Here is a 15,262-nt window from a genome sequence, read left to right on the forward strand (position 1 = left end):
TAATGCACCACCTCCTGCACAGCAGAGGAGTTTTTCATTGGGAAACGTGACTAAGGATTTCCAGAAAAGCAAATGTGACCTTTTTATGAAGTGGGTTTAAGTAGAATACTTAGTGTGAATATATCAATCTACGATAGATAAAAGTAAAACAGAAATGTGTTTATTTAAAATGATGCAATTTTAAAATAAAAGGTACAAATTGCTTAGCTTCTATATAAAAATCAATCTCCTGAATAGCATACTGTAAGCGAATATGGCAGAAACCTACTTAAGAATCACAAACTCCTCCAAGGTGCTAAAATAAACTCTAATTTAAAGTTCACAGATGAATCCAACCAAACTTACTCATCAAACCAATTTGTGAGCATACAAGTAAGTTTGATTAAAAACTGATTCTGTGACTGCTCATATTACGTTCAAAGCCTTGGTGTTTGTATACATGGCTGGAAAGAAATCTCCACCCCCATGTCTGCAGGCATAAATACAGCCTCAAACAAGCCCATGTGCTACATTATGTGCCTATCAGCCACTTGGCTCTGGGCCTGCTCACTGCTGAGGACTAGTCATCGCTCCACCTGGTCTCCACTCGCCATCTTTCTGAATAACTCCTCTATTCAAAAGGCAGCAAATAGCACCCTCTCTCAAGTAAATGATCCTTTTTATCTGACTCCTTAGTGGTTATTCTATTTCTTTTCCTTCTCTTCATACTTCACCCTCACTCTATTGCCACAGGGATTCTGTACGGAGAAAGGCCCTGACCTTTTCGGTCGTCATGGTTGCTTCTAAATCATGTTTTGTAGGAAAGAAGGCTTATTCTACAGTTTTGATTAGGGTAAGTATTTCTTGATTTGAGTGTCAGATAATTGCCTAAAATGTAAACAAATGAAAGGGCTCTGTTTATCCTGTCAGTGTGAATGGATACTGTTCCATCTGCCTCCCTTGGCTCTCACCTCCTGCCCTCCCTCCTTCTCTCATACCCTAGACAGAGAGTGTGAGGGCTAAGCTTCACCTCGGTGCACTTCAGCCTCTCTGCCTCTCAGGCTGGTTCACGCTCCACTGACCAGGGCTAGGGCTGCCTGGGCCGCATTATCAATTACCGGCCACAGGCACACACTGTTCCTGACAGACCCAAGGGAGGGGCACTCCACACAGAAATTCCTGCAGTGGAAAAAGGGGCTGTGGAGGAGAGGTATTTTACACAACCCCAGCCCCAAGTCCCGATCCCAACTCAATTCATGCATTCAGGCGCACAGACAGAGAAACATCAGTTTTCATCATGGAAATTTTTTTTGTGCTAAGTGTCTATCGTCGATCTCTGACTCACCAGCCACATCTTTTTTCAGCGATTCAAAAAAAAAGGTCTGGTATTGTGCTTATTGATGCATGTTCACCCCAGTTGGGGAAGCAACCGAGCCAATCAGAGATTTGTAGGTGGGATTAAGGATTGAGACATCATCTTCCTGTGTCAGAACCAGAATCCACAAAAAAACTCTTACATCTCGGAACTGTCTGTGCAACATTTAATGGGGGGTTTATATTCATGAAAATTCAAGATAACCCTAGCTTAATTGAACACAATGTCTGACTGCATAAAGAGGTGAAAACTAAATGGCAATTTAGTCTGATTATCCAGCTATACCCTTGCAACACACATTCTTACCTCACTCCTTGCTAAAAGAAAAAAAAAAAATCTTTCATCACTGGTGTGTCCCACTGGACAGACAGTGACCATGTTTTTGAGAGGAAAAGCAGAAGAGAGAGATAAAGAGTGTGTGCACATGTATGTGTGTCCATGTGTCCTAGTAGCCTATGTGTGAAGAGCCTGTCATAGACAATGTGTCGTGCCTGTATGAGGGTGAGGTTCAGCCCAATGAAGCACCGCTGTCCCCTCCAACTGCGTCCCCCACTGTCACCCTGGGACGATGATGCTGACAGTGATTGGTGACTGTGTCCTGCACTCCTCTCTCCTCCCTACATCCCTCCCATCCCTTGCTCCTGTGCTCCACTTTTATCTGGCCCCACTTGCTGCCCCTGGCTTTTAATGCAGAGCTTGGCTCACCATTAATCAAAGTCAAAGCCTCTCTGTGTCTGGCTGAGACAGAGAGAGAGGAAGAAAAGGAAGGAGGGGCAGAGAGGGAGAGACAGACAGGGGAAGAAAAAGAAAGAGGGAGTATGAAAAAAAAAGTGATGAAAGAATGAAAAACTTCTTTACTTTTGTACAATTAATCTACTATGGAATACAGATGAGTTGGAGCATCATTTTACATGTCTGGCACAGACCTGAGCCGTTGTTTTCATTATTTCTTACTTCAGTGTTGTCACCATAATTCATATAGTACAGTGAGGAGTCAAATGTGCCGTTCTACATCTTAAAAGAGAGCTCCAGAGATTTCTTATTGTACTTCCAAAAAGTTGGACTCACGAGAGAAAAAAAGAGTCAAAACTGATTCAGAGGCTGAAATTTGCTGACTTTTAGTCCCTTGGTAAAGCTCCAAAAACTTGTCATCCTACATTTCTCTTAATGCAACTCAATAGCGTGTCTTCGTTAGACCCTACGCCCCTAAATGCCCAATGTTTTCAAACTCCATGCCTCAAGTTGGTAATGCAGGCTGTCTGTTAAACTTTTGTAGTCTCCAACTAACCCTGATGACATTAGGTTATTTTCTCAGACCTGAGAAAACTCCCTCCAGAGCCACAGGAAACATTACACAATTGTTTTCACAGGGTGAGCAGCACTCCCAGCAAAATGAACTGAAGTTCATAAAATTGCAAGTAAAAACTCTATACATATGTATCGCCAATGAAATAGCTAATATCTGTCACTTGTTTTATTAATTCAACCCCAAAATGAGTATGTAAGTTCCATGTCTCCAACTCTCTCCTACTGTAACCCCTTCCTTGTGAGATTTCTGGGATAGACTGAGTGCAAGCTGCCATCTGTGTTCTTCATGCAGCACAGCTTTCACAATACTCAGCTCGAAGTTCCTGCTTTGCCTCAGTTATTCAGTGAAATGATTGGACAGAAAGTTACACAAAATTGGTCAGCTGATCTCAGACCAGAGGCCCATTCAGCCATGTTGTATACAGAAAACACACAGATACATATGGATACATTCACACAGTATATAAACCGAGTTATTCTTTCTCTGTAGTGCACTTGTGATTTGTGCTTTAGGATGCTGGCACACCATTGAACCATGCAGCCTCCTAATAGGGGCTCAGTGTCTCAGATGAGGAGAGCGGCCTATAGTCATGTGCTGTGCCTCTGTCAAAGGCATAGGTTTAACTACTACCCTCCCTATTAGCAGGGGCTCAGAGGGCCAAGCCAGCCATGACTACATGGTAATGGGCCTCTCTCAAACATCATAAAGAGGGATCAGTTCAGCACCACGGATTTCTGTCAAGGAACCATGGTTGGAATTATTTTCAAAATCACATTATACGTGGAGGATTCTGAACGTACGGACCAGTCAAAAGTTTGGATACAGCTTGAATGGGAAGCTGTGTCCAAACTTTTGACTGGTACTGTAGCTCTATTTGAAAAAAAAAAAAAAAAGGAGTTCACATACTTTCACACAGACACAAACATAGAAATAGACGCTTCCTATGTCACTTAATACACTATATAAAGACATCAAAATTGACGACAGGCTCATTTGCATTTCAGCCCACACTTTTGCCTCTAGCTAAAACGTCATTTTCATGGTCCAGAGACAGGATCCAACATTTACAGTATAAGAACGGGCATCAAATGAAATAAAAATGGCACCCGGAGAGACTCTGAAGAACTGTCTAAGGTGATGAAACGCTCAGACACCCTTGCTCTGATACATAGATGGAAGGAACAAGGACAATGGCAACCCCCCAAAACACAGATGGCAAGACTGTGTATGCTCTAAACTGAAAAGACATAATGAGTAGTGTCTTGAATACCCTCCATGGACATGTTTGCCTAACATCTCATCTGATTTTTGAACCCCACAGAGCGCAAATCTCTTTAATTCATCTAGCTGTTTGGATTTCAGTCTGGTGCATGTCATCTTAGTATCTTGAATGCAACCCTCCCGGGCGGACTTGTCCATAGAAGGCCGAGGATAGCGATGTTTACATTTCAGTGGGAATAGCTCTCCAAACAGAAAAGCTAAGTGGAGGAGGATTGTTTGGAGATATACTTGGCATTCTGTGGTCTGAGGGATTGCTGGTACATAATCTAGGTCAAGCAGGCTGTGCCAGTAAGATCAGAGAAATGTTGAGCATCAGGCATTAGTTGAAAAAGATAGCACCAGTCATGAGATTTATAGACTTTTTTTCCTCATGCATTGTTCACCAAACCACCCCACCCCCACACAACCAATCAAAGTAGAAAGGAGTCATACAATGTGTAAAGGAAGAAAAATACCCTCCTCATCTGAAGCAGCGGATGTAGGTTAAGTGTCCAGGATGGATTACATAAGAAAACATGGCTGCCATGTCTGCACAGTAGTTTTCACCTCAAGTACTTTTACTGCCACCACCTGACTACCATATAAAGTATATTTATCTTTGTGGTCATTTAACATTTTAATAAATTCACTAGAAGTAGAGTGTCTATTACCTCATAAATTAAACCATACTACTTCACAAAAGGGACATAAAATGGCTATTTTTCAATAGCAAACATTGATAAATATGACTAAATTCAGGCCAGGCATGAATGATAGCCTAAAAGAGGGCGATATATAACCTTTGTGTGTCTGTATCTGGATGTGTGTGTGCGTGTATCTCCTGGAGAGCACAGGCTGTGAATGAACTCCTAAATCACACTATTGATCAGTCCTTCCTCCCAGACACACGGTGGGATCTAGGGCAGTTAAATGGCCTCTTCAGTGATTCACACTAAATCCCTTCAACTCCCTCCTCACCTCCATTATTTCCTCCTCTCCTCCTCCTCCTCGCCCATGCTCTCCATTTCCTCCCCCCACCTTTGACTTCTCATAGCCATTTCACAAAAACCCTTCTAACTACTGCTGCCTTATTGTTTTCTAGGTAGGTTTTCTTTAATCTCACAAAAGTCCACACTAAAGCCACGTCAAACTGAGCAGGCAAAGACTCCACTGAAATACCAGGAAAACTGCAGCTTTTCTTACTTTTGCTTGGCCTGAAACTTCATCATCAGGTTTTGTGGTGCTAAATAAAATGTAGAATATCACAAATCTATATGACAAGGGCCGTGCATTGAGAAATGGTTGGGAAACAATGAAGTGGTCCTTTAAACTGAGATGTACTGCATGTGATTGACACTACAGGCACTCATTTTAGTGACACGGTGAAGCTAATAGCTCACACACAGTGAAATGGAAAATAAATATGAGGATGAGTTGATTAATTATTATCTGCTAAGCAAACACACAGTATTACTCATCCCAAAACCTTTTTAATAGCTGCGCTGAGCATAACTGCACTGACAAAAATGGCTCACCTTGAAAGACAGAGTTAAGAGGGATTTAGAGGAGACTGTGAGCAGTGCACTCCTTACCTTTTACTGTGCCACATTTCACTTTTACGTTTATCACAAATTACTTTCTAAATCAGTAGCTGTCCAAAGCATGTTTTAGATAACTGAGTCCAATGGAATACAGCATTGCAGTCAAAATATTCAATGGACAAATTTCAACTTTCACATCCTGGACATTCTCGTACCTGTGTATCGCCTGATGTGTATTGGCTATGTCACATAAACAAAGAAATCTGTCTGGTCTACTGGCTCTAGTATAGCTAGGGCATCATTTTAAATTAGGGTTTAGCATTGTTTGTCTGTTAAGTCTAAACAGCGTCACACAGTTAAGTGTTAAACCTGTCATTCTGACGCTGCAGGGATCAAATATGTTTCAACAGGGTTTTGATTGTGCTGGACCAGTCATTCCTCTGCTTTAAAAGTGAAGTGAAGGAAATATTTGCCTTTATATTTGAGAACTAATAACATACCAGCTGAATAAAAGAGTGATTATATATTCATTTGGTTTACAGTTTGCTTTTTTCCAAATTCACATTTGCAAGAATTACAGTATATTGGCATGAGTGACATGATGAAATGGATGACTGGTGTTGCATTGGAAATTTACACGGCATGTTGTTGCGCCACCTCTCCCATCCTTGCATCATGCAAGGATACAGGGCATAAAAATACCAAATGAATGGACAAGAGGATTTCAAGGTTCCCGAATATGGCAACATGTTTTATTCCTTCATGCAACCCTTTTTGTGAACACACAAAAATTGAGCCCTACGTTTTAAGACAGTCGCTGCTTTTAGGTTTTGAAGTGCATTATTAACATCAATCCCTTCTGGTTACTTCTGCCTCTAGGAACTAAGAACAGTGCAATTACCTGGCTACAAAGCCACATAGGGCTGGACATAGGCCTGGCAGATTACTGGCAGACACCTCATTACTGCAGCAGACTTCAACAATAGGCCTAGGCATCGCTTCTTCTACATCTGTCAAGTGTGCTATTAGCCCGTCAAATGGGGACAGTCAGCACCATTAGGCCACCCTGATAATCAGACCTATTTACTCCCTCATTTTCCTCTCCTTCACTGTCACAGTCTTGCAGTTTGGTAAAAAAAAAAAAAAAAAAAAAACCTGTTCCCTTTCTCCTTCCCGGCCTGTCTTCCCTCCCACTCCTCTCCTGACTCATTCTGAGATAAAGACAAGTTCAGTTGGTCATTACATTCCTCTGAGAGTCGTCGTAATCAAATACGGTATGCCCTCCACCAACTGGGCCAAATTTAATTTCAAAATGTACTCCTATACAAAAGGGATCTGGATAAAGCAATTACTGTTTCATTGCTCTCTGAGATAAATGTGAAGCGAGTTCATTCTGCGATTAAAGAGGAAATGTGCATCAGTAATTCTGAATTCATTTGACAGCAGGTATTTAATCATTGGATCAGAATACACATTTGCTGACGCAAGCACTCAACTGTATATGACAGAAAACATGACAATGTGACACAGAAAATCGTGAGGCATAGTCAGAAGGTTGCACAGGCTCAAGTTGACAAACCTAGTAACTCTTTTCTTATGGGAACCTTGCCAGTATAAACTCAACAGACAATATCTCGTCTTTCACCACACTGTAACTCCACCTCATGTCTGTTATTAGGTCCCACAAGCTGTGATTTTCACGGTCCGCTTCACCCACAGAAACACAGAAAAATGAAGAGAGTCTCATTTAAATTTTTCACTTGGTCAATATCTGTCCCTTGATAGGTGCTTCTGACTACAAGTCAAAGACCTACAAGAGCATGAAAAACGCTGTAGCAAAAAGGACCGGCAAAGACAATATCCTCGACCTGTCATTTCCACTGGCTGGGCTCAGATCCCATCACAGGCATAGTTAGAGGATGAGCACACACATGCCATACACACACAAACATACAGAGAGACAGAACGGGGGGAAAAAGAGAGGAAAGGAGAGAGAAACGAGATGAAGGTCATTTTTACTGGCTGGGCTCAGATCCATCACAGGCAAAGTCGGAGAAAGCACACATAAGCATACAAACATACAGAGAGACAGACAAGGAGAGAGAGAACAGGGAAAGAGCAGGAGTGAAGAATATGTCAGCGTGGCCTGAAAACAGCAGCTGCCTATGTATCTATCTTGGGTCGGTCTCCTCCGGGCTGACATTAAAGTATTGAACAGTGAACAGAGATGAACCTGGGTAGCCGTTATACAACGCTAAAGGTGAAACTTGTAGTTCAACATATCTGTGTCTGTTGCCACAGCCCTCTCAGCTCAGCTAAGAACCAAAGAAATAATGGCTTTGTGGCTCACTCCCGATATCAAATTCTCAGTATAACTCTAAGATATAACAGGGACAAAATTAAGTACGATGAATCCTCTTGTTGTTTTTGTTAATTCAAAGAGCAGCAGTGTGTCAGTGTATCAATCTGAGGATTTACAGACAGGTTTCAAGTCGGGTGTAGTCTTCTGTGAAGGTAGAAGTAGAGACTTGCTGTGCGGCATTGCTCTCAAAACAGAGTCTCATTAAACAAAGACCAAAGAAAAACAACAAAGAGACATGTCAGACTGTGAAGCAAACAGCCTGCAACCTCCAGATGTGAACCTCAAAAAAAAAAAAAACTCCACAAAAACAAGAGGTTTCACGAATGACTCATATGTTGTTTGTAGAGGTATGATTACCTTTCTCAATGTTAAAAAGCAAGAATTTCTGGAGTGCGCAGAGAGATATGCAAACTGGGGCTATTTCTGTCATCGGATTTGATGTGTAAATAAACTACAAAGGAAAGAGAGACAGTGCAGTGAATTGCGCTTGTCCTGCCACAAAATTTAACATGCTGTGTCTTGGGTCTGGGTTTGAACTCCTCTATCGTGTTTTCAAAAGGCAAAGCCGTTACTTTGATTCAGGGAAGGAAGGCCCAGAAAGGGAGCATGTATGTATAACTTTCACTAAACCAGCTGCCCTTGCGCTTCAAGCCTTAAAGTCATTATTCACGGTGGAGCAATGTGAAATCTTAGTGGCCCTGCAGCCAGCTATGCTGTGAAGTGAGACTCTGGAATTCACATCGTGCTCTTTGAGTTGAAATGTTTCACACTCATGCTATGACAGCAGCATTTGCCATTTCACAAATGTAAAATGAAATAAAACTGTTCAGGGAAGGGGAAAACTAGATTGCTTACAAAGAATAACTATTTAATGAAGAACAATGCCTGTATGGACAGTAACATGATGATGATGATGATATTATAGATGGATCAGCATAGTTGTCATCATCATGTGCCACTGTCACATCATCATTATCATCATCACACCTTGTCATAGCAGCCACTTACCAGCCTGGTTGGTGGTGATGTCAATGGAGACATGCTGTGCGGGATACGGGCTCTTATTGCTGACTCCGTTGACTGCCTGTATCTCGAAGCTGTAGAGAGTGTGAGCCCACAGGTTGCTGATGAACACCCTGGTCTCAGTCAGACCCAGCTGTCGAGGGATGAAATCAACGTTGTCGTCACAGTGGGAGCAGGAGCGCCGGTCAGCTCGGCACTTCTTGCACACTATGTTGTAAACAACATCATCACGGCCGCCCGTCTCCCTGGGAGAATGCCACTCCAGGATCACAGAGGTTTCATTCACAATGGAGATCACATTCCTTGGGCTGGATGGGACACCTGTAGACAGAGCAAAGATGTAAGCCTGTGTGGCCAGAGTCATATAACTAAAAAACTAAACTAACTAAAAAAGAATGTATTAGTTGCACAACCCTGTAATAAATATAAGTATTGTTGGCCAAAAGCAACTTGTCTTTTTCTTCTTTTTCTTCATCTTTAGCACAATTGGAATGCTAATTTATTCCGTTCACACCCAGAGAGATCATACAGCGAAACGTTTGTGTCTATCAAACATTGGTTATTTAGCAAAATGCAGTGTTGCATGGAGTATTCTTATCCATGTGGCTCTGGAGATTCACGCTCCTGTTCACTCCCTCATAGCCCGCAGCTGGAGCAGAACCTCAAAGATGATATTCAGAGAGAAATCAAGAAATAATAAAACCGTTGTTTTGCTTGAGTGGTAGCTTAATATTAGGGTGCAGAAAAGTGACTTGTTCAGCCTCCTGCAATTGGAGTACAATTCTTTAGTAGTGAAAATCTATTCAAATGGCAGTGCAGAATTTTGCTTAGCTGAGACTTGGTCCCCCCGGCTGCTCAGAGGCAGTGCTTTCTTCTCAGATACCAGATACTGCCAATAAAGCAGAAGCTCGCCAAAGCCCTTAGTCAGTGCTGCTTAGGTTGAGTGAGACTGCCCTGCAGAGCTGATCTGGTACCAATTTATCCTCCATAAATCCTGACCTTTATCATTAAGGGAGAAGTTAAACTGACCTATTTCTAGACCCATGACTACAGTGAAACTGAAAATTCACTCAGTTCTAGAGACCATTTCAAAAATTATTCAGTTCTCTTACATACTGCAATTCCTTTACTATTCTGCTTTCTTTTAAAACTGAGAAAAACATGACAGCAAGAGGAATACATAGAGATTTTTCAGCATATTATGATATAGCACTTGAGTTTCTCATTTCTTTGGGTACTGTATAGAGCAGATAGTTACTTCAGTCAACACAGATACAATTAATCATTGTTACTGCAAAGCCATGTGGGATAGCCCTGGGGAGCTGGGACAAAGCGGCAAAATACACAAGGGTGAGGGAATGGCACTGTTGCTTCTGCGACCTCGGCTCAGCGCCTCCATAACAGAGAGGTCAGTGACAGGAAGGGTGTGACCTCCATGGTGTAATTATTATGGTCTGGCTGAGAGGACAGTATATGCTCCAGATACATGGTCAAATGAAACATAATTTGGTCTTTGGATGCTACCAGATGTATTGTAGAGGGAGAATACAACAAAAAGGGTATGTGTTGTATAGGTCCAGACCATATAAGGGAATTGACAGCACTTTTCCCCTCAGGGACTGCACAATAGGCACTTCATATGTTATACACACCACTTGCATCCTCTGTATCATCCATCACACACATGCACTCGCCCTTAAATTTGCATTGCTGGGACAAGCAATGCACAACTGCTCACGTGGAATATGCATGTGGCACGAGCACACATGCCTGAACAATCTGTTTCCATGTATTCATGCCTGCACTGTCTGTATCAATGCATTTATACAGCACTGGGGGGGGGGGGGGATAAAGTTGAGGTGTGAACATGGTGTCTCACTCCTTCATCCCAATTACAACCAAGCTCCACATATGCAGAGACGGCATGAGAAATCAGATGTGACTGCCACTTAACTAGTGATTTGCAGACTATTACTGCAGCCTTTGGCTGTTTTAATTTGCCATAGGATTTAATTTGTTGAGAACGTTACTTACAGGCTCTCAGCTGGTGTTCATTTAGCCATGCCAGTCAGACTTGGTTATGCTTACATACATGTTGCTTTCACGTAGGTTATACTGTAGGAGCCTAACATCATCTCCAAGCAGCCCCTGCACCCTTACTGACATGCACTGTATCACAACACAGTAAGGGCTCTATTTTAATGATGCAATCACAACAACCAGTGCAAAGTGCCAGGTCATTTGCACAAGGACAATGAGGGTGTATCAAAGCGCACTTGTTATTTTTGTTTAGTAAAGGCAATTGCATTATGCACAAAAGCGTTTGGTGAAGGGGAATGCGAATAGGAGGAGTGGAGGGATGAATCATGTCATCTCAGCCAGTCACATTATACGTGTCATACCTTTTAAACAGCCAGGGCAATTACAGTGGCATATGACGATACTGGCTAACCAAATAGACAGGAGAGTGAAGACCGGCTTCTCCAAGTAGGAAATCAATATCGTTAACTGTGACTATTAGAGCTGGGCCTTCAGCTCAGCCAAAACTTAGCCCCCCCCACCTCCCCCAATTATTATGTTTGTATTCAATTAGGTTTGCCTATGTTCACTTGCAACAACAACGCAATTGCTGCCAAAACTGTGTGTCAAGGAACAGAAAATAATTTTGTCTACATGACTATCTGGAGAGCTTTTTTCTAACAACATGTTTCTTGAGTCAATCCTATTAAATAAAATTTGAATCTCAATCATAATTCTGCTGTATCATGTCATATTGTTTTATTAAAATCAGACATGACATCTATTCTCAGTGCAAGACTTAAAAAAAAAATCCACCCATTGGGTCTTGAAGTGCAAGTAACACCCATCTGCACCACATTGCATACTTCAATACCATGCTTCACAGGGCATGAATATACAAAAATGGACAAGGGCATTTTAAGGTCAGGAAGACACCAACAGTAGCATACCTTACGCTAGTCTTTACAGCAGCAAAACATCAAAATGGGCTATGTGGGAGTAGATCAGTTCCACACAAATACATACTGTAACATGTTTTGAACAAGTATATGCCCCTATGACAAACTGCAATGTATTTTATATGGAATTGTAATGTGTGCTAAGTCCACTTTTTGTCATCTAATTATCTAGCTATCTAGTTGGAAATGGGAAGCGAACAGCAGTCTCCTGCACCAAAGTCTACATTTTGCCAACTAACAACTTTTTCTAACTATCTAGCCATCCACCCAACCCACCTCCTCCTAATAAGGCAACTGTTATCTTATAATGACGTCATCTGAACTGCGTCACTCCCCCGGATCAGGATTACTATGGCTGCTAGATGGCGTAACCGTAACTATAGGTCATTTTTGCTGGCCTGAATTTTAGACCTATACTGTCATTTTTCTTATGAGAACGAGCTGAAGCATGATGATGACCATTTGCGCTACTATAGACAAGTACAAAAGGCATTAAAAAAATACATACTTAAATTCTGCAATATTGGGATGTACGTTATCTCCAGTGTTATAATAATTTGTACCATGCCGCTCATCAGGTCTTCCACACTCGTACATGTTTCTGATCAGGCACTTGAAAGTTACTGACTGGTGGCTACTGCTACAGGTGGGCTGGTAGTAAGAGGGCTTTAACAGGTGGCTGTGAACGAGCACAGCCCAGTTTTCTCCCCTGGCTTCTAATATCAAGAGTGCCCTTTTGCCCAAAATAAACACTTCTGCACATTGTTTACTCATCCACCCTTTGAGTGGTTTGAGGCCGGCGTTTCTCTTCTTTCAAAGTGTTTGTTTTTATGATGTGAAACAGGCCTTGAGGGACCGACAGAAGGTCCCTGTGTGGAGATACTGATCACAGCCAAAGGAGCTGGGAGAGAGAAAGAAGGGCTGTGTGGGCTGGTGAGACATGAAATAAAACATGTTATAGGGACTAATGTTGCCTGGCTGAGAGACTGAGGGAGTCACGGATAGACTGTATGTATTAGCGCGTATGTGTGCGTGCAATGCAGCCTGGGAGATGTGGGTGCATCTGCAATGAACAGTCTGAGGAGACACAATATGAATACGCTGCAGTTTTTCTTTAATTGTCTAAAGGATAATCTACACACCCACGTTACTCTCTATAGGAACTATGTTGAATTACCGTGACTCTGCATTCATAAATCTCTAGATGTGACAGAGACTGACGGCACTCTTGAACATGCGTGCATGTACATACACACTCCAGTCTGGATAGCATTATGTCTTCCAAGCCAGTACAAGGATTAGAGTAGGCCAGACAATTACCTTGATTTAGCTCTATTTACTACTGCATTACTGAGACAGGAAACTGGCCAGCTGACTGCTGCACTGTGGAAAGCACCCTCAACTGACTCCAGAACTGACAACTGAGTTGAAGTGGGGGGAAAAAAAAAAAAAAAACTTGGAGAAAAGAACAGAATATTTATGCACTTTGACAGCTCACTCCCTTTTCTCTTTGAAAACGAACAAGGAGAGTGGAGAGGAAGTGAATAGGTGAGCAAAGAAGAAAAAAAAAACAACTAAAAGGGATGATTAGGGGAATGGAAAAACAGATAACTGTCCTTTCAGTCAGGCGTCTTGATGGTTTTGTCTGTGTTATGAGGCGTGGACAGTGTGTGATGGGGATCAAGATGGCTTTCTGGGTACTGGCCACAGATATGTGTACTGTGTGACAGCCACAAGATCTAGAGCCAATATGGTGCAGATCAGGAATGTGGAAACCCATCAGAACCATCCTATTTTCCGTCTCTTTCCCTATATTTATGTTGATTCAATTACATTCCAAAGATTTTCCTTATGTGGCTGGCAGTGGTGGTTTCCAAGATGTAAACATGCATATGCAGCATGTTTTTCACATCGTATTATGCCTGATTCTGACTCTCTCATATCCTGCCTGACTGCGGGCTATGTGTAGAAGCTCCCCAGACAGATTTTTTTTTGCAATCCCTTATTCTTTGTAAATTCAGACTAAACCTTTAAATGTGCAGATTCATATCTTAGTTTGTCCCACTGTGTCAATGCATTTTTTTCCTATCTTTGTTAATTAGCCGTTCCTTCCCATCAAGCCCTTCCCTTTTTCTGCCATTCTCTACAATTCCTCACACCAGGACGCTGCATCTCTGCATCCCTTCTCCCCCCACAGACCAATCAGCACTGGTTTCACCGCCTGACTCCCCTCAGTAACCACTCAGCTTGTCATTCTCCTCCTCTGACTCACACATTGAGAGAAACCCACTGGCCCAGCATGCTGGAACTGGATGATCTCCCCTCACCGCACCATTCTCACACATACACATTAATTTTTTTTCACACGTACACACCCATAGGGAAGTAGAGGTACGTCAGACTGGGGCCTGGAGCCTGGAGAAGGGACCAGGAAGGGAAGAGGTGCAATGCAAACCACTGTCCCATGGCCCACTACGCTGGGTAGCCAAGCTGAGAGGAGTGGGCTTCATGCTGAGAGACAGAACACTTGGTGTTTCTGTCCTCAGGCGTAGACTTGAGTCAGCAGAGGATTGGGATAAAGGAGGGATGGGAGATGGAGGGGTAGTTTGATTTCAACCCAGGCTTGGCATATCCCTGAGAGGAGGAGGAGGGGGTGATTGTCATGAAGGCCCCCGCTGACAGAGCCAGGCACTGGACAATCCATCAGCAAGCTAATCAGACTGATCTGGAGCACACAGAAACCCGTGCCTCTGACACTGACGAGGAGCGCTAAAGCTAAAGCTTCTGCTGCTACAGATTGACCTGATTTAAGATACTAGCAGTGCTCTTATCAGGACCCCACAGTATTAAAGACATGCTTACTCGGATGATCTCACTGCCCCCCCCCCCTGCTGAGATCTAGGGAACCCTGAGCATGAAACTCAGCTGCTACTCTATGGTTAAACCTTCAGAGGAGCCTTTGAATATGCTGTCGCAAGAGAATTCTGTTAACGCATATTGAGGAGGAACTGAAGTTGGTTTTAAGATGTTAATGTTAAAAGGGGTGGTAAGAAACACAATTCTCGGTAGGACGTTTTTAAAACATGCATGGGAAATAAAAATAAAATTTTCAAGAATTGGGATATAGTTTCCTGCTATGCATATGTTATGTTGTAGTAGACTGTAATTGTGACTGCAATGACTATTTCTCCTTTTTTAACCTATGAACAGTTATGTAACTGGACACCTAGGATGCGTTATCATTAAAAAACAAAAATAGTCTAGCCTAAATGTTAGAGAATATATGGAGAGGCTTGAGGTTGTACTGAGCGTGAGAGGAAAACAGAGTGTGAAACAGTAAAAAAGTAACTGAAGGCAGACCAGAGGGATCTGTTCAAGATGCTCCACTGGGGAGTTGTGGTGGAGACTGCTTGGGGAAAATTAAAGGCCTCGAGG

At 42.5% G+C, this 15,262-nt stretch overlaps 1 protein-coding gene across 3 annotated transcripts in view; it reads right to left on the reverse strand.

The window, feature by feature from the left end:
• LOC137194149 (ephrin type-B receptor 1-B) overlaps nucleotides 1-15,262 on the reverse strand; it is a 162,659-nt gene that overhangs the window by 45,060 nt on the left and 102,337 nt on the right. For all 3 annotated transcript variants that reach the window (XM_067605756.1, XM_067605754.1, XM_067605757.1), the window contains exon 5: nucleotides 8,835-9,170. In XM_067605756.1, coding sequence (XP_067461857.1) covers nucleotides 8,835-9,170 — 336 coding nt within the window. The remainder of the gene's footprint in view (nucleotides 1-8,834; nucleotides 9,171-15,262) is intronic.

The sequence above is a fragment of the Thunnus thynnus genome, chromosome 12 (assembly GCF_963924715.1).
Source record: "Thunnus thynnus chromosome 12, fThuThy2.1, whole genome shotgun sequence".
NCBI classification, from domain to species: Eukaryota; Metazoa; Chordata; class Actinopteri; order Scombriformes; family Scombridae; genus Thunnus; species Thunnus thynnus.